The sequence below is a fragment of the Purpureocillium lilacinum genome, assembly GCF_023168085.1.
Source record: "Purpureocillium lilacinum CBS 284.36 DNA, scaffold_2, whole genome shotgun sequence".
Classification (NCBI taxonomy): domain Eukaryota; kingdom Fungi; phylum Ascomycota; class Sordariomycetes; order Hypocreales; family Ophiocordycipitaceae; genus Purpureocillium; species Purpureocillium lilacinum.
In genome coordinates this window covers 6675698-6701210 of record NW_027072112.1, presented here as the reverse complement: position 1 = coordinate 6701210, position 25513 = coordinate 6675698, and the positions used below count along the sequence as shown (strand labels likewise).

The following is a 25513-nucleotide window of genomic DNA, read 5'->3' as shown; positions in this document are numbered from 1 at the left end:
GCCAACGCCCTGGGACACAACAATTACAAGAAATCCAAGAACATGACTCTTTTCGTTCGTATTCACTGATTGCAACTGTGCTATGGCCGCTGATCATTCGCTATCGTAAAACGCTCGAGTCACTCTTCTTCAGCTGATGACGCAGCTGTCCACTATTCATCGTCATCATCGTCGTCGTCCAGGTCGTCCAGGTTAGTGAACTGGAACTGCCTCCTCTCGCCGGCGCCCGTGTTGGTGCGCGGCAGCCCCGGCGCTTCGGGCGGGTTGCCTGCAATGCTTGCTCGCCGCCATTCCTCCTGCTCCCTTTCGCGCTGGCGTTCCCGTTCCACTCTGAGACGCTCCCTCTCTTCGCGTATTTGCTCCTCGCGCTCCTCGCGCTCCTTTTGCTCCTGCTCTTCCTTGGCCTTGCGTTCCTCCTCCTCCTTGCGCTTGCGCTCCTCTTCGGTGACGGGGTCGTATCCTTTCGGGTCGATGCCCTGTTCGACGAGCATCTGGTACGACGCAAGGGCTCCGGAGCGAATCTTGTCCTCGAGCGGCCATGGGAAGAATAGCTGGCCCGACAGGGGGTTGAGGTACTGGCTCATGCCCTCTGGGAGGCTCGTATTCATCGACAGGGCAGTCTGCTGGGTCGGAGGCTCCGAGAGGGGCGCCTGCGACGGAATGCCGTTCGGGGCAGGGCTTTGCGTTCGCGAGGGGGTGCGCGCCGAGGGTGTGACAGCGGATTGCGGTTGCGAGTCGGCGGCGGCGGGCGTTTGGCCCTCGGGGGAGGCGGGGACCGTGCCGGCAGCGGTCGCTGCGTTGATGGTCGCGGCGGGCGGGAGGGTCGTCTTGCTGATGCGGCGGGCATAGCTGAGGAGCTTATCGTAGGCTATGGGGTAGTTTGGCTCGCGGGGGAACGTCGTGGTGCGCGTTGTGACGATGCCACGACGCGCCTCGGCCAGACTGGTAAGGGTGTCCTTGATCTGCGTGTCCAGGGCGGCCGAGGTCTGGCGCAGCTGCTGAATGCGCAGGTGGTTTCTCTGATGTTCTTGCACTGTTGACACGTCAGCATGCGGGCCCTCGACGACGGGCTATGCACAACAAACCTTGCTCCAAGCCTTTGCCGAGCTCTGTGTCGGCGGCTTTGAGCTCCTCGGCTTGGCTGACGGAGGGGTGATATTTGGCGACCGAGTCGATCAAACTTGACAGGGCCTTTTCCAGCCGCTCAAAGCGGCTGTCAATGTACTTGTCCATGTCGCGGGATGGAGGCGGCGCTGGCGAGGCAAGGCGGGCAGATAGATGCTGATGCTGCAGAGACAGAAGAGGCGAACGGCAAGGCTGATGCAGATGCACAACATTAAAAGGCCGAGCCGAGAGCTTGAGTGGGTCCGTAATTGCCGGCGTGTGGTTGGCTGAAATTTTGGTGCACGCCTGAGGCACCACGACCCGGGCCTTCCCGCCCGGCAAACTCGCGCAGCCAAAGCGACATTCCTACATCATCGGCGACACTCTTTGACGAGCGATTGACCAGTACACACGGCTTCGACCGCCCGAAAATCAGTCATCATGGTCTCTCCTGTGAGTTTCGAAACGATGGCACGCCCTGAGCTCTGCGCTGCTGGCTCACCTGGGGTTGCGCCGCGGCCCGACATGTTCGAGCAACCGGTGGACTGACTGTGCTTTCTCGCAGACTCCTTTCCGCGCCGCGGAGTTCAAGAGCGCATACGGCCCCAAGTACGTTACGATTGCCCGACTTCGACGCGAGTCCAGACCGAGCCGCATGGCGCCGAATGGACGCGACGCCGGCACGGCGGCGTCCCGGCCGGTTGAGACAAACATCCGCACGAGAGCACCAGAACTGACCGAGCCGTCCACCAGATACCACTACCAGCCCAATTTCCATGGCATGAACAAGACCTCTCTCTTCCGGCTGTAAGTGATGAATTTCTCCTTTATTGCATATGGCGGGATGGGGAGACGGACGAACCAACGGGTGCGACTGTGCGATCCAAGCCGAGGCTGTAAAGACAGGGTCCTGTGCGGACGAGCGGACAATATCTGGAAGCAGCTGATAGCCTTGCTGAAGCCGCTGGGAAAGCAATGATGATTGGCCTCGGGCGGGCTGAAATAACAACGAAGCGCCAGCGGATTTACATGGACATTGTCACTGACACAGTTGCAGAGGCCTCCGCACCGCTTCCTTCGGCGGTGCTGGCGTCATCGCTGCCCTCCTCTATGTCTCCGGCATTCCTCGCGTCCAGCGCGACGTTCTTCAGGTGGGCGACCTCGCGAGCATCACGAGGCTCCTGGGTGGTTGACTGACATGCCGCAGCAAATCCCCGTTGTTGGCAAGTACTTCATCAAGGAGGAGCTTCCCGCTTCGGACAACGTACGTCGGAACTACTATAAATGCCAATATGCTGGTTTACTGACTGGATGCAGCCCTTCTAAGCAATTGCCTTGGATGGTGGATGGTAGAGTCTGTACAACAACCCTGTCGAGCGCTGCCGGCGAATGGGTCTGTTTCCTTTGTATAAGAAGAACAAAATAGAAACATTCGACAATTCTTCATGGCACAGATGCGATCTCGGATGGGCGATGGTATCGTGTGAGTTGTCGGCTTGGCCTGCGCATGCTGCGCAATGATTTCGTTCCCGCCCCAAAAGTTCGGGAACAAGCCCTGGGCATTTCGTTGCGTCCATTGTAGTGTCTCCCCTCTTGCAGCAGCGACGATTGTCCCAAGTCTGCGAGACCTGGATTGGCCGGAAAGTTGTGGTGCACGCAGATATGAAGGCGGAACCGCGGTATGTAATACAGTGCGAATTATCGAGCCCTCATGCACACTGTACCGTCTCTCATCGACCGTCCCATGTGGACAGCTAATCTCCTGGCAGCTGTATGAACACTCAAGTGACAAGAACCCCGACAGGCAAACACAAGATGATGTAGCCTTGTGAGTAACCAATCATGCACAATCTAATTCTCCAAGGCGACGATGGCTGATTTGCCGCGCGCAGCTGCGCTCGAGGCACGAGACCTGACCACCACTAGCACACAATGGGTCTGGCAGAGACGGACACGCCCACGCTCACCACCAGCACCGGCCCCAGCACTCTGCTGGTCTGCTCGCTGCCGCTGGCTCTGCTTGTTCACGCCTCTCTCTTTCACCCAGGAGCATTCCGTGCCAGGCCATGGACCATCGCCTTCCCAGCTGCCCTCACGGCGGCATGCCTTGCTTGGTCGCGCGTCGTCTCCCGAGAGGTTCCTGAGCCATACCTTGTACGCCCAGCGTCCCATCAAGCGCTAGAATCCAGACTGACAGTTCTGGATAGGATGAGGTGTTCCACATCCCGCAGGCTCAGAAATACTGTGAGGGCAAGTTTCGCGAGTGGGACGACAAGATCACGACTCCCCCAGGACTGTGAGTGCGTCAGGCGACGGGTTCACGTCACGCATGCTGATCGCATCTGCATCAGGTACTTATTCTCAGTATTTCTCCCGCAACTCTACGGCAAGCTCGGCATAGACTGGCAATTTCGCTGCGATGCCACGAGCCTTCGTGCAGGCAATGTTGTCAGCCTGTTTGCCCTTGCGTATCTCGCGCTGCTCTGTCGCCAAGAGATCGAGGCGCAGCTATACGGAACACGCTTGCGTTCGCCATCGCGTCCATTTTCTATATACGCGCTACATACGGCATTCAATATTGCCTTGTTCCCCCTTCTGTTCTTCTTCTCTGGGCTGTATTACACCGATGTGCCTTCTACGGCCGTCGTTGTGGGCGCCTTTCTCAACCACCTGAAGCGCGTGGCGCGAGACAGAAGCTCCGTTGCAAGTGACCTCTTCACAATCGCAATCGGATTGCTAGCATTGTTGATGCGACAGACGAACGTGTTTTGGATCGTCGTTTTCATGGGCGGCCTGGAGGCTGTCCACGCGGTCAAGACCCTCCGACCCGAGCGAGTAGATCAACCGTTCATGACGACCCTTTGGGCTCAGCTCAAGTATTTTGCCTGGCGATACTCAGTCGGCGACATACATGACCTACCGCTAAGTCATGCATGGCACGATGGTGAGTCGCTTGTCGTTGGTGCTGTAGCCGTTCCTCACACCGTCCAGATATGCTCTACACGACAATCAGTCTCGTCATTGCGGCCGTCTGTAACCCGCTGCGCGTTGTGCGGCAAGTATGGCCGTACGTAACGGTCCTCGGCTGCTTCGCCGCCTTTGTCGTCTGGAACGGGGGTGTCGTCCTAGGTGAGTCCTGCAACGCAGACGCAGGGAGGTGTCGCTAACGAAGCGCAGGAGACAAGTCGAACCATGTGGCCACGATCCACCTGACCCAGATGCTCTACATTTGGCCCTTCTTTGCCTTCTTCTCGCTGCCGCTGCTACTTCCCTATGCCGCTCCATTCCTATCTACGCTCAATCTCATGTTCAAGTCGCAACAGTCACAGTCGCAGTTCACGGTCCCTGTCCCCAGCGAACCTAGAAACAAGCCCTTTAAAGTTACTGCCTCGAGTAGCAGCAAGTCGACAAGCCAAAAGCAGGGTACGGAACCCGAATCAATTGCAGCCAAGCAGTCTCAGATATCCACCGCACTGGGCATCGCCGAAGCGTCCAAGCCGCTGTCCTGGCCTTTGTACCTTATCGGGACAGTCGTCATCTCGGGCCTCATAGTCCGTTTCAACACCATCATTCACCCTTTCACCCTGGCGGACAACCGCCACTACATGTTTTATGTCTTCCGGTACACCATTCGACGCGCGGGCTGGATCCGATACGCACTCGTATTAGCTTACACGGCCAGCCGGTGGATGGTCTGGGGCATTCTGGCTGGATACAGCGACTTTTCGACGGCCTTTTCGACGGTATCTGATGGCGGCCCGTATGTGAGTTATCCGTTTTGGATCGCGTATAGTGAGAAGAGGCAGACCGAGGCCAAGTACCCGGCGCAGTTGCCAGCAGATGACTCCCCGGCGGGCGACTCACAGCCACAGCGACAGCTGGCGGATGACCCATTCACCTACTCGACAAGAACTGTGTCGACGTCGACCGGGTTGATCTTCCTGCTCGCAACATCTTTTTCGCTCGTCACCGCGCCTCTGGTTGAACCCAGGTACTTTATCATTCCATGGTTAATGTGGAGGCTACATGTCCCTGCATGGAGGTTGCCGGATCATCGATCTCTTGGCGGCGAGGGTACGGTTGCCGACAGGGCGATTCGGGTCTTCAGACAGTATGATGTACGTCTGCTCTTGGAGACTGTGTGGTTTGCGGCGATAAACCTGGCGACGTGCTACATCTTCATCGCGAAGCCGTATGTGTGGCGCGCCGAGGACGGGACGGTGCTGAATGATGGGCGTATGCAGCGCTTCATGTGGTAGATGAGTTTGGGGCATCAGTCATGTGCCCTGTTCGCTGCACCACACAGATAGAGCGGCGGCTTAGTGTCAAAGAGACGTAGTATTTTGACGATAGATACAGAGAAGTATGTCCCTTTCCATTCCTTTAGCCTGTCCCATGCCGGCACGTGTGTGCGTGTAGCAGAACAATGAAACCCGCTGCGCCTGAAAGATGTCCCATGATTCATTATATACGTTGTACGGCTGCATGAGTCCTGCGGCGGCGGCAAGACCGCCACGAGCCATCTCGTAGCTGTTCCATCATAGACTCAGCCGGTCGAGGCTCAAGCCGTCGTTGCTGCGCACGCGGCGGACGACGCCGAGCTTGAAGAAGCGCTCCTCGCCGCCGGCGGTGCGCCCGCCGATGTACCACTTGTCCGCGCCGAGTGCGTCCCTGAAGCCCTCGCTGCTGCTGTCGCTGCCGCGACGGCGGGCGCCCGAAGGGTTCGGGATCGGGATGCCGTTCACTGCGGAGGGGGAGCGGCCGGTGGTGTGGGCGTTTTGCGGCGTCGGTGAAGACGAGGGCGTGATGTTGGCGGCGGCTGCTGCTGCTGCGGCTGTCGCGGATATGGCTCGTGGGGAGGATGACGAAGTCGGCGATGTTGATGTTGATGATGACGATGCGGTCTGGGCGTGGGCGTGGTGGTGGCTGTGGTGGTGATGGTGATGCGAGTAGCCAGCCGTCGAGTAGTTTGCCGAGGTGGATGGGCCGCCCGACGAGGAGGCCTGGCTGCTGTGCTTATTTGGCTGTTGCGTGGTCTGCAGGGAGGGGCCCTGCTGGCGGAAGGCGGAGATGAAGGAGGAGAGGAAGTAGGGTCGTTGGGACGGCATCGTGGCTGTGGTTGTGGTGCTTGTATTGTTGAAAAGGGGATCGGGTGGATGAGACTCGAAGCCGGTAGCCCGCTCTCGATCGTCGCAGGTGCCGGATGCGATGCGATGGCGCCTCAGTCCCCGCGGCGAGGAGACGCCGTTGAGACGTCGGCTGGGTTAAGCGCAGGGCGGCCGGGGAAGCGGAAGAGCCGCAGGGCAGGTCCGGGTCGCTCTAACGGGGCAGGAAGCTTGCCGTATCGGACCGGCGAGATGGCGGCCTCGTCGGGATCGTGTCCAACGTCGAGTTGTCCGCTCGCAGTGTTGCAGCGCGTGCTCGCTGTGTGGACGTGTCGTGTTGTGTGTGCAGGAGGGAAGGGCAGAGGCGGGGGTTGATAACCGTTCCTCGCGGGTAGACAAGGTAGTTGAAAATCTCGGATGCCTGCGGGCGTTCTCGCTGCGACGGTGGTGGTGGTGGTGTGGTGTGTGGTGTGTGGTGCGCTGCTCTGTTGTGCGTGTGTGTGACGGCAGAAGGAGGAGAACCTGGCAGGCGCCTCCCACCCAAGAAGCCGATCCATCGAGCGAAGCGTCTCTGACGTCGCGAGCGAACGGCTGGGCCGGGGGAGGGGGAGGGTCGAGGGCTCGGTAAAAGCCGGGGCCCAGCGACAGCAGACGCAGTGCCCGAGTGTAAAAAGTGACTAATGGCGGGGTCGCGATAGGCTGGGGTTTTGCGCGGGGAGAGGCGCCGCTGGCTTGTACCTCCCGTCCTCCACTGGGCGCTGAGTCCACCCACCTCCGCGGCCTGGGGGCAAGTACCTACCTGGATGGGTGCGGCGTGGTGCGCGGGGGACCTCCACGGCCGCTGAGAGGAGAGCTGCCCGTGACCCAGAGCAGCTAATAACACAGCTGTGTGACCAGAGGCCAAATCCACCACCCACCACCTCAACGCCGCCCAATGCCTGGCGAACCAACCCATCCGCCCTCCCCTTTCGTCAGCGGGTCTGCACGCATGTACGACCTACTACTGCCCACGGAGCAGCGAGCCGAGGGTTGTGAGATGTGATGGAGAGGGGCCTGCGCTCTCCTCCTCGGGCAGCCGGATCGATCGCCCTCGGAAGTCACGGCGAGCGCGCGCGCGTGCGTGTTGGTCGCCGCCGCGTCTGCTATCGTGGATGACCTGCACGAAGGGGGCTTAATTCCCTGCAGTGGCGTGATGTCCTCAACACGCAAGTTGACTATTTGAGATGTCTCCGACGGGCGCAGAAGAGGCCTCGGCCGGCATCTCATGCCAGGCCAGTGCTTATTGAACTCGCGGGCCGGACGGACCTACCCTAAACTGGCGCAAGGAGCCAGCGGGCCGCCCAAATCGACTGCAAACAGCTTCAAGCCAAGTCTTTTTCGTAGAAACTCCGGCTCCGATCACAGGGCACGGGGCCAAAAGCCGTTGGACGTTTGTCAAGACAGGTGGGTTGGACATTCAGGGCCGGGTATGGGCTGTCGTGAGTGGGCTATTCCGGTGTGCTGACACTGAACCGATCGTTTTTGCACAACTCGGTGCCCAACCTTCAGGGGTGGAACACGACCACTGGTAAGGACTAAGGACCAAACAAAGAACTGTTAATGAAGAATCTACCCCGGGTATGTAATCGCATCAAAGATCCGTCTAGGTGAAAACGCCGATGTGCTGTGCCGCCGTAAACAATGGCCCAGCGCCCAAGCATGCCAATCAATGTCCCTGGGCTACTTGTCGCCCTCGCACTTCTTCTTGATATCCTCATTGAACCCCTCGAAGCCCTTCTTGGTCTTCTCCCAGAAGCCCGTACCCTCGGCGATGATGAAGGTCAGCACGCCGAAAAAGTCCTCGCCGTGCTCGAGCGTCGTGCCGCCGGGCGTCTTGTCGCTGGGGCGGAAGCGAAAGTAGTGGTCACCCGTGAAGAGCCCCGGGACGCTCCACAGCTTGCCGCGCCAGCTGAACTCGCTCTCCGAGTTGGTGAGCACCGTCGGCGACATGGTGATGCCCTCGAGGGCGACGGTCAGGCGCGTGCCGGGCGCGGCGGAGGGGTCCGCGGGGGTGATGGACTTGATGAAGCCGTTGGTCCAGGTGGGGAAGGCTTGGAAGTCGAGGAACTGGTAGTAATCGCTGCTGTCAGGGTCGGGGGACTGCATGCGGGGGTGCGAGCGAAGCTGCTGGGGTAGTGGGAACGCACTGTTTTCCTGACTTGCTCCGGGGGAGCGGCAATCTCGATCTCGGTGCGGATGGCCATGTTGACTCGAGTGACTCGCTTGACTCTTTGAGTTCTCGGTAGATGAGACTTGATGAAGCGGGAGTGATGGGGTTGTGCTGCAGAGTCCCATGGGATTGAAAGGGATTCATCCCTCTACTTATACCACGGTGCCAGCTTTCAACCGCCTTTCCCAGCTGCTTCATCCCCGAACGCCACGGCGCCATCCGCGGCGCAACAACAGCCCGCTGCCCGCCTGGCCGCCCGCCGGAGTGGGGTACATGGGGCCGTGGTGGCTTGACGTGGCGTCCGGAGCACGGCGCGGCCACGATGCCGCGTATCGGGCTGCGTTTGCGTTCTGCAGGGAGGGGGAAATTGCACCGTAACTTTGGCATCTAATCCCTTTTCTGTGGCAGCGGCCTCGACGACTACTGGGGTCGTTCTCGCGTCTCTTTGCTGTCGCATTCGTTTCCCTTGCAACGAAGCCAGACGTTCACTGTATCTCGTAGCTTAGTGCCCAGCGCAGTGGAGGGCAACCCCGTAGGTAATACGCGGCCCGGGACGCCACAGCCCGGCGCGTTCCTTGTGCCAGGCACTTTTTCTTAGGCGGCTAATAGTTACCCACGAAGGATGCCACTAAAAGATACGAAGCAAGATTCGCGATGATGGAGGCTGCATGATGCGTCGGCCATTGCTTGGTCTTAGCGGCGTTCCAGGGCCACAACCCCGGGGTGACTCGCTGGATGGACGAGGCGCAAAGGCTGGCTCGCGCTCGCGTCATTCATCTGCCCGGCCCAGCAGCCCGCGACGGCCATAACAACCGGTGACGCTACGGTTCGTGTTCTGGGCCCTTGTCCGGCGGGCCGAATACCCGACCGGTATTCCTGACATTCGCGCTGCGATAAGCATTTGCTCGCCTTCAACCGGACGCGAAAGAGTCAACCAATGCTGTACTTGTTCTCGTCGTCGGTGTAAATTTAACAGTGCTGGCGCGACGGGGGCACAGGGGCCACGACGGCCCAGCGTATACAGCGCCTCCACTGCTTCCAACCTGTCAAGCCCGGGCGCTGCTAGTCGCGCCAGGCTCAAGCGGCTGACGGGTTCCAGGTTTGCCTCCAACATCCGTACATGACACAGGACGCGCCGGCCGGCAACGGCCATGCCTTGCAGCGCATGCGCGCCAATGACGCCGACATAAACGCGAGCGCCTGCGCCCTGTGCAACGGGCTCGTCGATGCCGTCCCGCTGGACCATGGCCACCGCCTCACGTTGCTCCGGCGCCAGGCCGCGCAGGGCTGCCGGACCTGCGAGCTGGTCAGCGACGCCGTCCTGGCCATCAACCAAGAGGAGCAGCCATCCGAGAACCTGCGAGTGGGCTGGGACACGATGCGCATACGAGGGCTGCGAGTCGTTGTGGGCGCCGACGTGACCGGCCTGTTTCTCTTTGGCATTGACCTGTACTCCCCGGATGATGGCGATGGTGCGGACTTTCGCGGGCAAGTGTCGAAGGATACGCGCAGCTGACAGTCGCTACTTAGACAAGTCGTTGCCCTGGCGCATGGCGACCGAGTGCGAGCGGCCCATTGCCATCTCGGGTGACACGAGCTCTGACGAGGCGCTCGGCACCTTGGTCCGCTGGATTGACGATTGCTCGCGGCATCACTCGTGCAAGGGATCCGCGCCCACGCCGCTGCCTACGCGACTGATAGACGTCAAAGATGCCGGGAATATCCGTCTACACTGCACCGCGCCCGGCGAGACGGGGACATACGCGTGCCTAAGCCACTGCTGGGGCACATGTCAGACCCTGCAGACGACGACGGCCAACCTCGGGCAGCACCGAGACACGATTCCCTGGCATGACGTGCCGAATGTCCTCAGGGATGCCATCGACATGGTTCGCAAACTCGGCATCAGGTACCTCTGGGCCGACTCGCTCTGCATTGTCCAGGACTCGGAATCCGACTGGCGGCGCGAGTCGGCAAGCATGGCAAACGTCTACGCCAACAGCACAATCACCATCGCCGCGTCGCTGGCATCGGGGGATGCCGAGCCGCTCTTCGCCACAGCTCCCGTCGCCCACCTCGCGAAAACGCTCCATGCGCACGGCGTGTATGCACGCAAGACACTCGCCCACGGACACGGCGCGCAGCCGCTCCCGCTGATGAGCCGCGCCTGGGTCCTGCAGGAGCGGCTGCTGTCGCCGCGCGTCGTGCACTTTACCCCCGAGGAGCTCGTGTGGGAGTGCATGGAGGCGCTGCGGTGCGAGTGCGGGTGCATCCGCTCGCTGTGGTCGCCCGGCCACGTGCCCTTTGACAAGGACCTGCTGAGCGCGGGCGTGCTGCGCGGGGCGCCGTCTCGCGCCGCCGTGAGGGAGCGCTGGCGGCGTTTGGTCCAGGAGTACTCGCGCCTCGAGCTGTCCCTGGATCGCGACCGGCTGCCGGCGGTTGCGGGTGCCGCGCGCCGGGTCAAGGACTTTGCGGGTGGAAGGGGCTACCTCGCTGGCCTGTGGCGGGACGGGCTTGTGGGAGACTTGCTGTGGGAGAGAAAAGGAGATGGCGCCGCGAGGAGGTTGGAAGGGGTTCCGTCATGGTCATGGGCGTCGCTGTGGGCCGAGGTGCTGTATGACGAGGCAATGGCAACGGAAGAGCTGGGAGTGGTGCTGGAGGCCAGCTGCGACTTGCTGAGGAACGATGACGAGTTCGGTGAGGTGCACGGTGGCACCGTACGCCTGTCAGTCCTCACTGGTACGGTTTCGATACGTCGTCCGCCAGAAGGGGACTTGCCGTCGGTATCGCTCAACGCAGGGGGCATGAGCCGCCGGTGTGGTGACGAGGATCTCGTTCTCGACGGCGATGGCCAGCTTTCCGGGGGCGACAGAAGTCTTCTCTGTGCCAAGATGGCTCTGCGGAGGAGCGTGTACCGCACAGGGTCGGATCAGGAGGTCTGGCTGGTGCTGACGCCCGTGGACGGGCAAGAGGGGCTGTTCCAGAGAGTTGGTCTATTAAGGACGGATGTCGGGGATGCAGATGAGTCGGGGGGCGAGCCGCCGGAAGCAGAGGTGGTTGCAATCATTTGACGATTTGACGATGGCTGCTAGGGGTCGATGGTGCGGAGAGACATGGTGAGTTGTGTCTGGCTTCCCCCTTTACGTATCCTCCTCTCATGGATAATCTGTAAACCCTGCCGACGGTCCGTCCCGATTCGACATGTAGCCAAAGCGCTCCGGCTCCGCCAGCACCAGCGGCGGCATGTCCCTATTCCCCTCGATTCTGGTGAATGTGTCCACGTCTCTCTCCCAGAGATCCCTCCCTTCCCGCACCGCCGCGGCGATCCTGTCCCTGTCCCTGTACTGCTCGGCGTTCATCCACCCGTGAGAGAAGCTGGAAATCTTGTTGAGGAACTGCTCCATCGTCGCGAAGCAGCTGCTGCAGTGCCACCCCGCGTTGTTCAGCACCCCCATTTCTCGGCCGCGGAAGGGGGCGAAGCCGCCGTCCCCGTTGCGCAGGTTGGTGGGCTTCAGGGTGCGCGACTCTTCGTAGTACGTCGCCTGAGGGTGCGGCCACTCTGGCCCGGTGTGAAGGAATTGGAAAGAGTAGTAGTAGAACTTCGAGGCGAGCGTGAGGCGCCGGGGGTAGTTGCACGAGCGGAGCACGAGGAGGGATTGCGGACGCGGGATCTCGTCGACGTCGGCCACGATGATGACATCGCCCTGTGTCGGAGCCCTTTGCCCTTGTAACTTCACCAGCACCTGCTCGTACGTGGCGTCCCGCTGCAAGTCTTCATAGTCCCACGCACGATGCGGGTCGAAGCCGGCCGGGAACGTCAACTCGTGATAAACCATCTTGGCGTGGTAACGACGGAACCTGGCCCAGTTGTCCTTAATCACGAGGGGTTTCTTCCCGCCCTGAAACGTCTTGGCCGACTCCACAATGATAAAGTAGTCAACGTAGTCGTATAACGCGTTGAGCCGAATCTCCAAAAAGTCCAGCTCCGAGTTCACCATGATGAGGTCGTATACTCTGCGCTCGCCCAAGACGCTGCGCGGCGTGAACACCGAGTATCCATGCGCGGCGCAAAACTCCCGTGCCGCCTGGGAGGCGTAGTACTCTGCGTGTTTCCGGCCGCGGTCTGAGGCCGCCTTGAGGAAGTCGAGAGGCGGCAGCGGCGTGGTGGTGGTGACGTGGTGGGAGCTTGAGCCAGCGGCATACGGCGAGGGTCTGAAGAAACTCCACCATATCAAAGCCAGAATTGCTATGCCAAGGATTATTCTGGAACGCGGCTTAGCCGCCATAATTGGCGACTTGAGGGTGGATTGTTTTGAAGATTTATGCTTCCATCAGTTTTCACCAAGTGTTCGCGCCCCTTTATTAAAGCCCAGCTCGGCACCGGCTGTTGGTGCCACAGGCCGCCGGACCAACAGTCATGCGCTGGCCAGGACGATCTGCATAAACGAAGTTCGAGGACCAACGTTTTACTGTGCACATCAGGTAAATTCATGTATTTATGCTCCATTGCGCATGGCCAACATCCAACGCTTTAAGATTGAGCTCGGCCAGTGCAGCAGTGCTCGATGTCACGAGAAGCCAGATGCGGACGCGGCAACCACGCCATAGGGAGACTGAGCGAGCAGAGGGCTACGAATATCAGATCACTTCTCGCGACCACCGAGTACGTATTGCCGCAGTGCCACCTACATGTATCGCCTGGTGCTTTGAGCAATGTAGATCCGGAAGTAGTCGAGATATCGAGGAAATAAAGGTGAGCCAACGGCAAAGCACTACTCAAGGGAGGAGAAATTGTGTCTGTCGATCATGAGAGACGCAGGATGCATGGGAGGTCCGGGGCAAACAAGCCAAACATTCATGTTCGCAGCCACAACGGCTCCAGCGGGCCCGTGCCTAAAAACAGCTGAACAGCAACAGCCACCAGACGAAACGCTCAAGATTCAGTCGCTAGCAGGACATTGTGTCCCAAGCTGCCGAGCTTCCATCCCGTCTACGTCACTTATATTAGCTAAAAGAGCGGTTGGGATCCTGGTTCAGTCGAAACTTACCCGCTGTCTGGTTGGAGGCACCGCATCTGACGAGTCCCCCCATCGGGTATGCAGATGGACCTGCAGCGGTTTCCGTCCCAGGTGCAGACTCCATGCTCCCCAAGCGTAGCCGCTTCCATGGCCGATGGTGCAGCCGCCGTCAAGATGAACGCACTCCCTGCATCGATTTTCTAGTCCGACATGCCCAGGGGCCCGTTGGTCGGTATTGTCAGGACAGCCGCCTTCTGCAATAAAAAGTAGATAGCCATAGTACAATATCGCAGACCAGGGTCATACCATCGCGCTTTGTGACCGGACCTATATCCCCAAGAGTAGTGCTATTTATAGAGCCAGGTTTTGCTAGTTGTAGAGCCCATAGGCGCAATAGCATCAACGAGAGCAACGAGAGCAACGAGAGCAACGAGAGCAACGAGAGCAACGAGAGCAACGAGAGCAACGAGAGCAACGAGAGCAACGATACCTATAACAGCAACGAAAGCAACGAGAGCAACGACAGCAACAAGCAGCGCGCCACTGCCGCCCCATGCCTGCGCCATTGCGCAGTAAAAATCGCTAGGGCAGCATGGGGGTAGGGTGCGGCCGAGAGAAAAACATAGCAGGGCTCTACAACTAGCACAAGTTGGCTCTACGAATAGCACTCCTCATCCCCCAATGGTAAACTGACTGAATTAGCAGCGACACCTGCAATGGCGGGGCATGCCAGGGCAACGGCGGGAAGAACGTAGGTCTTCACTGCCGATAGCTCGGTGTCTCCGCGTATACTGTGGGTATACTAGGGGAGGAAACAATGTTGCACCGTTAGTTATCCTTGTCGTCATTGAGTTTTAAGGGGTGGGCCGCGGGATTTCTGACATGGAAGCTGGGCAACGTCGTCCTTTGCATTTCACTTCATGCAATTAGCCATGGGCTGCGTCTGGTAGGTAATGCGATAGCAACACGTGCACGTCGGTGTGCGGTTGTCCTTGAGTTTCATCATCGGGAGCTCTCGGGAGCTCGTCTTCGCTACGATCGATGGTCTATATGGCAGCAGCTCCCCCGGCGACGGTGCCATCGTCAACGATGTTATCGAAGCCTCGGCTGCAAATGAGTTGCACACGCAAGGAAAGCACCATGCGCCGTTGTTGTCCCCAAGTGCGTGGCACAGCAGATTGCCAAATTGTGGGAGATCCCTGTTGAGGTCCGCCTGCAGTCGCAACTCCATTGGCACTTGGCTGAAGGTTCTGCATTGAAATGCGACCCCAACTCAACATCCCTGGACTATTTGGCGAGCAAATAGCCGAGCTTCGTTGCGTGTCGGATGGCTGGCGGTGGCATTGATGAGCTGGCATTAACGACCTGGGCGGCGCTTGCTCGTCCATCACACCGGGGTGCGCAGTCATGGCCCAAGCCTGTGCTAGCATTGAGCAACTGGCCACTGTCTCCTGATAAGCGCTGGCGAAGGTCTCGTTGGCTGCCCCGGCGTGAGAAGCTCGAGTGCGATTCAGACTCGAGAAGTGACGATTCTATTGTATTATTATTCGAGGACTCATATGCAAGCAAGGCGGCCTTGCGCACGTGTCCCGTCTATTGATCATTACGACGTCTTGTATATCGTTAGTCGCCAGGCCGTATAAGAAGCAAATGCCACGCTGCTGATGAAGAAGCAAGATTTCCAAGCCCCGTCTATCATGAACAAATGATCACTGGACCATCGCGCTAAGCACCCTGCGACGACGCCCATCCAGACGACAAAGAAGCCCGTCTCGAACCACGCCTGCCTGACGCTGTCCTTCTTTGCCCTCTCGCCGCTCGCCCGCATGCTCGTGCCCCAGCCGTCGGCCGTCAGCGTCAGCATGCTCCAGACGTGCACGGCGGGCAGCGGGATGTGGTAGAATGCCATGCCCGGCACCACCCACTTGAGGGACCTCGGCTCCAGGCGGTGCGGGTTGCGCAGGACGTTGTACGCAAAGGCGGTCACGCAGCGCAGCAGCAGGTCCGCCCCGGAGATGGCGATGAGCTGTCGCGAGGTGAAGAAGTAATACACCACGGCGAGCAGCGCGATGGCGGGGCCGAACTCGCGCTTGGACATGGAGTAGAACAGCAGCGGGTGGTTCATGGGGTAGACGCGCGGTTGGAGCAGGGATTCGATGTGCGTTGCCCTGGCCCAGCGGACCTGCTGGCGGATCCAGCGCGCGAGGGTCGTCGGCGTGTCGGTCGATGTCAGGACGTCGGAAGCGAAGACGATGCCCCAACCGCGCTGGAGGAGGTTGGTCGTGAGATGGCGGTCCTCGTTGATGATCTACCGATACCCCGTCAGCTTGTAGTCTCGCCGGCTTGCGTCTCCTGTCAAGCAACTAACCATGCGCTTCCCGAATATCGTCTGCAGATACCAGGGGACCAATATCGGCGGCAGCGCGGCGAGACGGAAGAGCGTGCTCGGCCCGCTCTGGCAGTCGCTCGTCGCCGTCGCCGCGGGCAGCGACCTGGTGAGGTACAGCTCTCCCCAGTACACCGTCTCGGCGAGCTTCGTCACCGCAGTCTCCTGGCCGTTGTGCACGACAAGCGCCGAGCTCGCGCCCCCGACGGCAGAGTCCGCGGCGACGGTGTCGACCGTCCTGCTCAGCGAGTCCTCAGCGACGATGGTGTCCGAGTCGGAGCTCCAGAGGAACTCGATGCCCAGCTCTTCGGCGATGACCAAGGAGAAGATGTACGTGGAGAACATGATGCCCTTTTCGTGCAGGTGCCGCTGGCGGATGCAGAGCTGGCTGATGGCGTCGGGGCCGCTGAGCGAGATGTCGGCTTGCGCGATGAGACCGCGTGCGAGCTTGGCGCAGTACTCCAAGGCGATGCGGTCGACTTCGTCCTTGTCGACCGCCTGGCCTCGTCGTTGGCGGATGGCGATTTGCTCTTCACGAACGCGCTGGGCGACTTCGCCCAAGGGTTCCGGTACGTGGATGGTGGCTGATCGATGGGGATAGACCTATACCGCGTTAGAACTCAGGGCTCTCTTGGATGTTCGACGACTAATTGCGACGTACTAGGTTAAAGACGTCAACCATGTCCTGATCCTGGGCTTCGTCGCCATCGATGCCGACCATGAGAAACATGCAGCCCCTCGCCGTCTTGTAGCTCTCCAGCGCCCTGGTGAAGAGCGCAGGGTCCTCGCGCCATCCCACCACGGCCGCCATGCAGTCCAACTGGGGACTGAAAGGCGACAGCAGCTCGAGTTCCAGCGCAGCCTTCTCCGGGTCCATGTCGTCCCGCATCACCGGCGGCCGGAACTCCTCATAGTAGGCCATGCGCCGCCCCTCGTTGACATACCGGGTGAGCTCCGTGAGAGCAATTGTTAAAATGAGATCGAGTGTCACTGGCCATCGGCAGTGAACGGTGGCAACCCAATAGATTGGGAGGCAGACGATGCAGCCGGCGACGTTGAGCACCTTGCGCAGCAGCGAGACGGGAGGCGAGACGGCCTCTGCCGGAACAGGGGCCGATCCCGCCTGACGATAATCCTCCGCGATGGCCATGTCTTGTTCGTAATGAATCACGCCTCGAGCAGCATGTCTGCGAAGTAAAACGAGTGACTGCAGACACGGACAACCGCAACAGCGCGCTGCTCACACTTGACGCCGTCAGACGAAGACTTCGCGGGAGCACATGGCGATAATAAGAATTTCCCGCACGGGAAGCGCCATCTTGGCGAGCTCCATGTTCGAGAAGCTCGGCCTGGATGGGATTTTCTCTCTTGGGCAGCCGCCGATCTTTGCCATTGCCGTCCGTGCGAAAAGCGAGTGTCAGGGTTGCGGCTGACGAAACCCGCAGGGACCAGAACCCGCCGGTGGGCCATTGCAGCCTGCGGAAATGACACAATACGAGCAGAGCCTCATTGTTGGCCGCTGTCTGGAGCCGTTGACGAAGACTTTTGCGTCCCGTTTTCTCGCGGTCGGACCCAAACTCGGAGCGTGCCCGTTTTGAGTGCTACGCCAACTCAGCACCCGGCTCCGCCCTGGCCGGGTCTGAGGGGTGAGGCGCCAGCTTGGTGCCTATCGGGATCTGACTCTTCACGATCAACTCTCCGGCGTGGCGTATGAGACACGGCACGTCTTCAGGCAAAGCCCCCACCAGTGCCACCACAGAAGCCTGCTTACGCTCTGCTCGGGGTCACCCGGTCATTTGTGCAACCGCCACTTGGAAAAGTGACGCTAGAACTCTCGGAACTGCCGCCCTGTCAGGGGAGCGTCCACATTTAGCAGGCGCCGACCCGAAGATCGGCATCTGGAATCTGCAGGGACCGAAGGAAAACCTGTACGGGACGCAGCCTGAAGCCGAGCGCAGGCTCCACAAAAGGATATGGCTCTCTCGTCCCTCCCAGGGCCTCTCTTGCTTCCGCGACCGATGGCATCGCTGTCTCAGACGCAGCATCTCGTCGGGCAGACATGGCTGTCACTTACAGGAACAACCGGCTGGTCCCGGCGGTCATCATCGCGATATGCATCATCTTGGTCTTCAGCTTGATTGACCCGACCGTCGAGAACTTTGGACTCCCGGCTCCCAAGACGACGGACCGCGATGCGACGCGCGCGGGCGCACCTCCAAGCGCGGAGCCAGCTCGTACACAGTCGGCCGGAAAGCCAGCCGTTGAGCCGACACGGCAGGTTTCCCACAGCGAGCCGTCTCCCAAAGCTCCTACAACGCCGCAAAGGCTCGGAGAGGATGATGTTCTGCTCATCATGAAGACGGGCGGGACGTCCATGTGGAAGCGCCTCCTCGTCCACCTCACCACGACGCTCTCCGGCAGCCGCATCTCCCCGTCCAACATTGTCATCTACTCGGACAATGCCGAGACCATCGGCTCATTCACTGTCGTCGATGCCCTCGCCAACATGACCGACGAGACAAAGCGGTCAGCCGACTTCGACGTCTACCGGCAGCAGTTCGAGTACGTCGCCCACAACTACTACAGCGAGGCCGCTGGCGTCGACGGCGACGAGTGGGGTCCCGTCGGCGGCTGGATCATCGACAAGTACAAGTTCATCCCGCTTATGGAGCACGCGGGGCGGAACTGGCCGCACGTCAAGTGGTATATCTACATGGAGGACGACGCCTACCTGTTTCTTCCTAACATCCGCAAGTTCCTGGCGGGCTTCGACTGGCGGAAGAACCACTACCTCGGCAGCTATGCTGCCAAGTCGGATGCCGTCTTTGCGCATGGCGGCGCGGGCTTTGTGCTGTCCAGGGGCGCGTGGGAGGCATCATTTGGCAAGAACCCAGGGATGGTGGAAAAGTACCACAAGTACGTCGCGGAGCACTGCTGTGGCGACCAGGTGCTTGGCCTGGCGTTGAAGGACCACGGAATCCGCTTCGGAGAGAACGGCGGCGACGAAAAGTTCACGTGGGGGTTTAATCCCCTCGTCCACTGGACCTTTGCCTTTAGCAGGAGTAACTGGTGTCATCCTCTGCTGTCCTGGCACAAGGTCCACAACCGCGACGTTGCCCGGTACTATGAGCTGGAGAAGAGCTGGAACTTTGATGTAAGCGCAGGTTTCCCATCCTTTCCACGTCGTTTTGCTCACCACCGTTTCTAGACCCCGATGCTATACCGCGACTTCTTCAAGAGCATGATCCTGCCCCGCATACTGAAAACCGCCCAGTGGTGGGACAACATGGCCAGCCTCTATGAGATATCCTCTGCCAACCGGGAATGGGCCGCTGTCCCCAAAGACGGCAGCAAGTACGACGCCGCGCTGTGGAAAAAAGCGTGGAGATCCGTTGAGGCCTGTGAGGCTGCCTGCAGAGGGTGGACGAACTGCGCAATGTGGTCCTTTGTCGAAGACCTCTGCAAGATGGACGACAAGATCACCATGGGACAGGGCTATGCCCCATCCATGTCCCAGCGAAAGACGTCGCTCATGCATACCAGCGGGTGGATGTCGGACAGGCTGGAAGGTTGGAAATGCTAAAGCATTGTTTTGTGGTTTGTTATCTCTTGGGCACGGCGCAATACAGGGTTAAGGTGATGCGAGGGAGCAAACTTGGTCTGCAGAGGAAGGCAAAGATGCCGCCATTTCCCGCTTGCAGAGATGGGCGGGCAGTGTACATCTGCACGTGAATCGGGAGCAGGCGTTCCGTGTGGGAGGAGGCCGGCGTACACATGGGTGGTTAGACCCTTGCATATGTTGCCGACACGATGCATGATTGTCTACATAATATTATAGACAGAGCTACAGCTATTAATATCCGAGAATCTTGTTGGCTCTTTGCACAACCTTCTGCTCTCCAGGGCTAGCCCCTTCCGCTAGAGCCAGTCTGTCTAGACCAAATGCTTGTCTGCCCATGGTGTTGGTGCAGGTCTGCAGCATGTCCTCGGACGGCCTGTCAACATGCTCAGACTCGCCCTCGTCACCAGGAAAATCGGGAGCTGGAGTGCCCCGTCGAAAGGTGTCACGCTGGCGAGCCAGATATTCCGCATTAGATTGAGTGAGCGGACAGACGGGAATGTACAAGACACTCGAGTCATCTTTGCCAATATGCTGCTTGTCGACTGCGTGGATTGCTGTTGAGGAAGATTAGCACCGCGCAGCTGGTAGGAACATGCAGGAGACGTACAGTCGCAATGCCATGCAACAAAATCGCCGGGATGCATCTTCGGGATATGGACCATGGTCTGACCCAAAGCAAGGTGTGGATGGAGCTCTTCATTGAGCTCTTGCCGGTGCTCTAGGGATGCCCCCTGAAGTTCGGTAGTCATATTTGCCTCGTTCAGAAGCATCCAGTTGCTGGCGTTTAAGAACCCTTCGTGCCTGGAACGGCTGATTGGCGTAAAAAAGGGACGCAGAAGCAAGTATGCGGTCGAGAGCTTGATCAGTGGATTCACCAGTAGTGTTCCCTCCAGAGGGCCACACTCGCTCATGCTCAGCCACCCCTGCCATAGCCTGAGCATAGAGCAGGCCCCAGGTCCATCGTAAAGGTTATTGACGGCATCTATCCTGGTTGTTGCGTCAAAAGGGTCGTATTTTTCCCAATCTCCTTCGAAGATCTTGTCGTACACTCCTCCTCGTCCGTATCCCTCCTTTTCCCAACGTTCGACGCTCCCGCCGTCGATATGCGGTCCGAGAGCGAAGGATGTATCACCGGGCTGGCGGATGCGGAGTCGATCGGCATATGTGAGTGGATGGGACAGAGATATAGGAGCGTCGAGAGAGCTGGTCCAGAGAGAGGTCATGAGACGTTGCTGAACCTCCATCATGGCTGGGTGTGAGCGAGCTTTGAGTTGCGGCGCTGACCAATAGAGCTCATAGACTTGCGGATCATGCTTCGGAAAGCCTGCTAAACTTTAGTTGATGCACCGGTGTTTTCGCCCAATAACTCTCACCTCTCGTTTGAGGATTCTTGCGGACGTATCCCTCGACTTCGTCCTTGTACGCTCTGGCTTCAGACTGCGGGATCACGCCCCTGACGACGACGACTCCCCTTTTCTGGATTTCATGTTTGAGTTTCTCGCAGTCACTGTCCAGCTCAGCGAAGCGCACTTGAGGAATGACGTCAGACTTCCTTGCTGCGATTGTCTCGTTCTCGCGCTCAAGTGTCCTCAGCAACCGACACCAGCCGTCCCAAAGCTTCTGATGCTTGCCTCGAGCCAAGTGGCGCTTTAGGTCCACGAACCTGTCCGGAAGAGGGGCGGCCTCTGCTCCAGAGATGGAAGTAAAAGAGTCCCCTATATCACCGCTTGTGCCCATTGAGCGACCGGCTGCCACGGTTGAAGCAGCGCGAGCCAATGTCGGGGCGCGCCGCCAGGTCGTGTAGCAGCTGCGCAACATTTCCAGGGCAGAGTCTTAACGCAGAACTGTATAAACCCGCACTCGCTAACTCTGGCGGCAACTGATGATCAAAACTGATTGTATTCGTTGGAGGCGGTGACCTGTGGGCGCAGATAGCGACGCTTTAGTCGGACAGGCGACTTGATTGGAACAACAAGCACGGATCTAAACGGCAGACCAGTTGGCAGGTCAAATATCGAAACCATGCGACCGACGGAGGACAAGGGCTTGTTGTGGAGGAACCCCAAAAGGCAGGAGTCTCAGGAGCTCATAGGTTCACCGTCGGCCCAAGGGCCTAAAGCTGTGGGGGACGCCGCACAGGGGCCGCTTCCGACTTGCACCCCAGGGCGCCGCGACTTCCCCAAACAAGTTGCCGCTGTGGGGCCCAGGCGGACCACGGATCTCAATGCGGCTTACCCGCACTTCATCGGGTGACTGTGCGCCGACCCTACATGTATGTGGCACTGGGTCCAGACCACATCAACCTGGACGGTCGGGACCCAACAAATGCAGAGGCTTTTTAGACGCAGGCGCCTGTCTTTTTTGGGCGGTAGGGGCTATCGGTATGGGCTATCCGGGGCGAATGGCTGGCGAGCATAACGACAACAAATACGTATACTATTGAGTAGTGCTGTTTGTAGAGCCAACTTTTGCTAGTTGTAGAGCCCATAGGAGCAGTAGCAGCGATAGCAGCGATAGCAGAGATAGCAACCAACGAAAGCAACGAAAGCAACGAAAGCAACGAAAGCAACGAAAGCAACGAAAGCAACGAAAGCAACGAAAGCAACGAAAGCAACGAAAGCAATAGGCAGCGCGCCGCTACCGTCCCATGCCTATACCGCTTATGCAGTAAAAATCACTAGAATAGCATGGGGATAGGGCGCGGCCGAGAAAGAAAAATATAGGAGGGGTCTACAACTAGCAAAAGTTAACTCTACGAACAGCACTCCTCATAATATTACTTCCAACGGCTTGGAAGGATGTTTCTTGCGGCTCTCGTTTGGCTGGTATCTCGTCCCTTGTCTATCTGCCAGTCGCCCCGGTCGACACCCTTAACGGGAAGGAAACCTTCATAGACGTAGGCAATACCAGTGCAGGTACTGTAGGTACCCTACACATTGGGACAACAGGCGTTTCAAGCAGTGATCTTCTTGTTCTCGGATTGGCTCTTATAGCCACATTCCCTTCAAGAGATAATAGGATTGGAACGTCAGTGAAGAAAGACGGTACAGAAAATGATAAGCAGCGTTCATGATAACTAGCTTCAGAAGCGGCGCACCATGACCATGTGCCTTAGCCTCATGATTCTGCCATGCCAACTACCTTTGATGGGCGCGGTGTGGCGCCCTTCTCCTTGTAACCACTCTGCTCGGACAGGGTCTGAGTCTTTTTGAACCTCCAAGCCGGGATTTTCCGCTCGTAGAGCTCGTCAAGCTCCCAATATGTGCGTCCGTACGTCTGAAGATTGTCAGCGGCAGACAAGGATTCAGTGTCAGAATCACTCACCTCAGGATAGTAGAGATAGAGCAGGGCCACCGTAGGCACTAACAAGCCAGCCCAAACGTAGACTGCCTTAACACCTAGATTTGCAGCATCAGGGCTGATCATATAGGAGATTGTCCACTGGAAAACGACACTAAGATCGGGTCAGCAAGAGTTGGGCAGTCATGAGATCTGAGCGTACAAGCCAAGGCCGTAGCAGCCCAAGTTGAACCCAGTTGTCTGAGCTCGCAGTCGAGGAGTCGAGGTCTCCCCGGCTGCAACGTAGCCAATCGGACCAGCAGAACAGCCATAGCAGATGACCCAAAGTAGCAAGAAGCCCAATGCCGCCTTTTCCGAGGACACGGTCTTAAAGAAGCCTGTCGTTCCTAGGGCGATGTTGAATAGCATCATCAGAAAACATCCCCTGGTCGACTGCGTTAGCCCGGGGTATCAGCGGAGTGTTTCAAACTTACCCGATGAGGAGAGGTCTCCGTCCAATGTACTCGCATGCAACCAACGACAGAAATATCGAGACAATGAGCAAGACAAATCTTGGGTGTGCTTAGCATGCCTGGTGTGTTTTCCGACGAAATGTCGAATATGCTTACGTGATGATTGTGACCAGGAAGGGATCCTTGATTCCGGCGACTTTGAAGAAGTACTGCAGGCGAGTCAACTGACTTGGTAGTCTCTAGATGTTCTGAAGAACCGTACCGTAGAGTATGCAAAAACGATGGGAGCGCCAGCGGTCCACTGACTGCAGATGCCCATGCAGCCAGCTAATGTTCTGCGCCAGTTGTGGCGGTTAAAGATTTCCATGAAAGAGGACGTCTTGGCTGATTGGCTAAACTCTCGCTCAGCCTGGATACCATGTTGGATCACGCGGTATTCGTGTTCCTGCATGCCATCAGTAATATTCCTGTTCCAGATTCTTCGTATATCACGTACGACATCGTAACCAGGCGCGTTTCCATACAACCTCAGCATGGAACTCTTTGCCTTTTCATGGTCGTCCCTCCGAGCGTGATAGAGATGGGACTCGGGGACAAACCATATGAGAATCAGGAGAATCTGTAGAGCACGGCGGATCAGGCACGAGCCCCTCAAGAGTCTGAAGCACATCATTTGGGGGACTTACACCGCTAAAAATGAACTCGGTGGCGATCAGGGGTCTCCATTCCATGGGACGATGGATCACGACGAGCTGGGTGGATATCGCGCTGAGGAGCTGGCCGACAGCAATAAACAGTTGATAGGCGCCAATCATGAAGCCTCGAACTTGGAAAGGTGCTAGCTCCGAAACGTAGACGATGAGGATAGACTGCGCCAGGCCAACTCCTGTACGAATGAGAATGGCGCCACCGAGCCAGCTCTTCCAGTCAAATGCACAGATCTCGGTGATGGAGCCACCAAGCAGCACGACTATGGCGCCAAGCAAGGCCCGCCTAGAGTGAATCAGCGCATGCGCTCGAGAAGGGGTGATTGCCCTAGGGAGGCTCACTTTCGACCAAAACGGTCGGCAAAGTACCCTCCGGTGAACATGCCTAGGGTCTTGGACATCTCAGCAAAGCCTTGCCAATACGAGATGACCTTGGCACTGATTGCTGGGGCGCCATCGACGGTAGTGTCTGCCATTGTGTTGATGAAGGCCTGCATGGGAATCACGTTGCCGGGAATTTGCTGTTGGAACTATAAGACAGTTAGTAACTTGGCCGACGATGAGCAAGAAGGGGTATGTCTGACGCCGTCATTGAGGGCTGCCCAGTTGAGGATCATGCAAAAGAGCATGGCCCTCCAGAAGGTCTTTACTGCGGTCCAACGTCCAAGTGCTGCGTATCTGCATTAGAACCGTTCAGTCTTCGTAATATCCATAAGTCTTACCGGCGAATCTTGTTTCCAGGACCTCGTTTCCATCAACATTGCCGGCAGCCTTTGACTGACGGACATTGTCGCAGTGGTCAGAGGTGGACTGATTCGAATCCTTGCTATCCATGGCAACCATGGGTACTGATGGCTTGAGGACGGTAATTGAAAGGTTATATGGATGGGATATGTAGCCAAAAGTTTGATCTATCAAAGTCCCTCTGGTACCCCGGATGTCAGATGGAAGCGCGGGACTCCAGAATTTAAACTCACTAGACAACAGAATCCGGGGTACCACACGGCACAGGACTGTGGATCCGGGGAACAGGACCTGGGTCAGGGAAGTGACAGCACGGCCGAGAGAGCTCCGACGACGTCGGAGTGGAAATCCCGAGTGGCGTCGACACATAGCCGCTGAAACGACAGGGTGGCGTACGAGTCCGGTGGCAGCTTGGCACGTTTTGGGATGCCCGCTCTTCGAGGCTGGCGCCCACAGTGTGCACAGAACGGAAGTTCACTTTGCAGTCTCTTGCGACAAGTAGATGAATGCAGCCATGGCGTTTTGCAATCCAACAAGACATGAATCAATTGATTAGACCCAACACGCTTTCTTTACTGCCCGTAAGAGCGACCACGAGCCTAGACCTGATATAAGTTATCGACAAGGTCATTGGCCTATCCATGAATGAGTGCTTTTACACCGATGCCGGGCCACACCTCCGCCACAAAATGCGGAGGCTACTTCCCAAAATGGTCTCGGCGCCGCAACAGTGGTCTAGCAGCCGGTGCAGTATATACTTGACACTCGTGCTTTCGGACGGTCGACGCCATTACTCGAGCACTGCGTACTTGACACCACTCTCTTATTGACCATGAGTCTTACAAAGCTAGCGCGAGGCGCAACTT

The 25513-nt window shown here is 58.3% G+C and overlaps 11 protein-coding genes across 11 annotated transcripts; 4 read left to right on the top strand and 7 right to left on the bottom strand.

Annotated features, from left to right (window-relative positions):
* Positions 1–152: 152 nt before the first annotated feature.
* On the bottom strand, positions 153–1233 carry PLICBS_003826 (uncharacterized protein; the record flags this gene model as incomplete). The annotated part of the gene is made up of 2 exons (XM_018323608.2): positions 153–1033; positions 1086–1233. The coding sequence occupies 2 exons, from the start codon at positions 1231–1233 to the stop codon at positions 153–155; spliced, it is 1029 nt and encodes a 342-aa protein (XP_018178839.1).
* A 312-nt stretch (positions 1234–1545) lies between these two features.
* PLICBS_003825 (uncharacterized protein) lies at positions 1546–2430 on the top strand (the record flags this gene model as incomplete). Its single annotated transcript, XM_018323607.2, has 5 exons — positions 1546–1557; positions 1670–1911; positions 2162–2255; positions 2312–2368; positions 2422–2430. 5 exons carry the CDS (start codon positions 1546–1548, stop codon positions 2428–2430), a joined length of 414 nt encoding a protein of 137 aa, XP_018178838.1.
* A 606-nt stretch (positions 2431–3036) lies between these two features.
* On the top strand, positions 3037–5363 carry PLICBS_003824 (glucosyltransferase; the record flags this gene model as incomplete). The annotated part of the gene is made up of 5 exons (XM_018323606.2): positions 3037–3258; positions 3312–3400; positions 3456–4048; positions 4096–4233; positions 4282–5363. 5 exons carry the CDS (start codon positions 3037–3039, stop codon positions 5361–5363), a joined length of 2124 nt encoding a protein of 707 aa, XP_018178837.2.
* Positions 5364–5642: 279 nt separating this feature from the next.
* On the bottom strand, positions 5643–6212 carry PLICBS_003823 (uncharacterized protein; the record flags this gene model as incomplete). Its single annotated transcript, XM_018323605.2, has 1 exon — positions 5643–6212. One exon carries the CDS (start codon positions 6210–6212, stop codon positions 5643–5645), a length of 570 nt encoding a protein of 189 aa, XP_018178836.2.
* A 1716-nt stretch (positions 6213–7928) lies between these two features.
* On the bottom strand, positions 7929–8452 carry PLICBS_003822 (uncharacterized protein; the record flags this gene model as incomplete). The annotated part of the gene is made up of 2 exons (XM_065600304.1): positions 7929–8348; positions 8396–8452. The coding sequence occupies 2 exons, from the start codon at positions 8450–8452 to the stop codon at positions 7929–7931; spliced, it is 477 nt and encodes a 158-aa protein (XP_065456376.1).
* Positions 8453–9538: 1086 nt separating this feature from the next.
* PLICBS_003821 (uncharacterized protein) lies at positions 9539–11489 on the top strand (the record flags this gene model as incomplete). The annotated part of the gene is made up of 2 exons (XM_018323602.2): positions 9539–9890; positions 9949–11489. 2 exons carry the CDS (start codon positions 9539–9541, stop codon positions 11487–11489), a joined length of 1893 nt encoding a protein of 630 aa, XP_018178833.2.
* An 84-nt stretch (positions 11490–11573) lies between these two features.
* On the bottom strand, positions 11574–12704 carry PLICBS_003820 (uncharacterized protein; the record flags this gene model as incomplete). Its single annotated transcript, XM_018323601.2, has 1 exon — positions 11574–12704. One exon carries the CDS (start codon positions 12702–12704, stop codon positions 11574–11576), a length of 1131 nt encoding a protein of 376 aa, XP_018178832.2.
* A 2335-nt stretch (positions 12705–15039) lies between these two features.
* On the bottom strand, positions 15040–16972 carry PLICBS_003819 (uncharacterized protein; the record flags this gene model as incomplete). The annotated part of the gene is made up of 3 exons (XM_018323600.2): positions 15040–15744; positions 15805–16425; positions 16484–16972. The coding sequence occupies 3 exons, from the start codon at positions 16970–16972 to the stop codon at positions 15040–15042; spliced, it is 1815 nt and encodes a 604-aa protein (XP_018178831.2).
* Positions 16973–17881: 909 nt separating this feature from the next.
* On the top strand, positions 17882–19405 carry PLICBS_003818 (uncharacterized protein; the record flags this gene model as incomplete). Its single annotated transcript, XM_018323599.2, has 2 exons — positions 17882–18976; positions 19031–19405. The coding sequence occupies 2 exons, from the start codon at positions 17882–17884 to the stop codon at positions 19403–19405; spliced, it is 1470 nt and encodes a 489-aa protein (XP_018178830.2).
* A 270-nt stretch (positions 19406–19675) lies between these two features.
* PLICBS_003817 (uncharacterized protein) lies at positions 19676–21181 on the bottom strand (the record flags this gene model as incomplete). Its single annotated transcript, XM_065600303.1, has 2 exons — positions 19676–19998; positions 20818–21181. 2 exons carry the CDS (start codon positions 21179–21181, stop codon positions 19676–19678), a joined length of 687 nt encoding a protein of 228 aa, XP_065456375.1.
* A 1380-nt stretch (positions 21182–22561) lies between these two features.
* Positions 22562–24737, bottom strand: PLICBS_003816 (uncharacterized protein; the record flags this gene model as incomplete). Its single annotated transcript, XM_065600302.1, has 11 exons — positions 22562–22720; positions 22769–22898; positions 22947–23168; positions 23218–23295; positions 23353–23405; positions 23459–23641; positions 23693–23815; positions 23883–24189; positions 24246–24433; positions 24488–24552; positions 24626–24737. The coding sequence occupies 11 exons, from the start codon at positions 24735–24737 to the stop codon at positions 22562–22564; spliced, it is 1620 nt and encodes a 539-aa protein (XP_065456374.1).
* Positions 24738–25513: the final 776 nt, after the last annotated feature.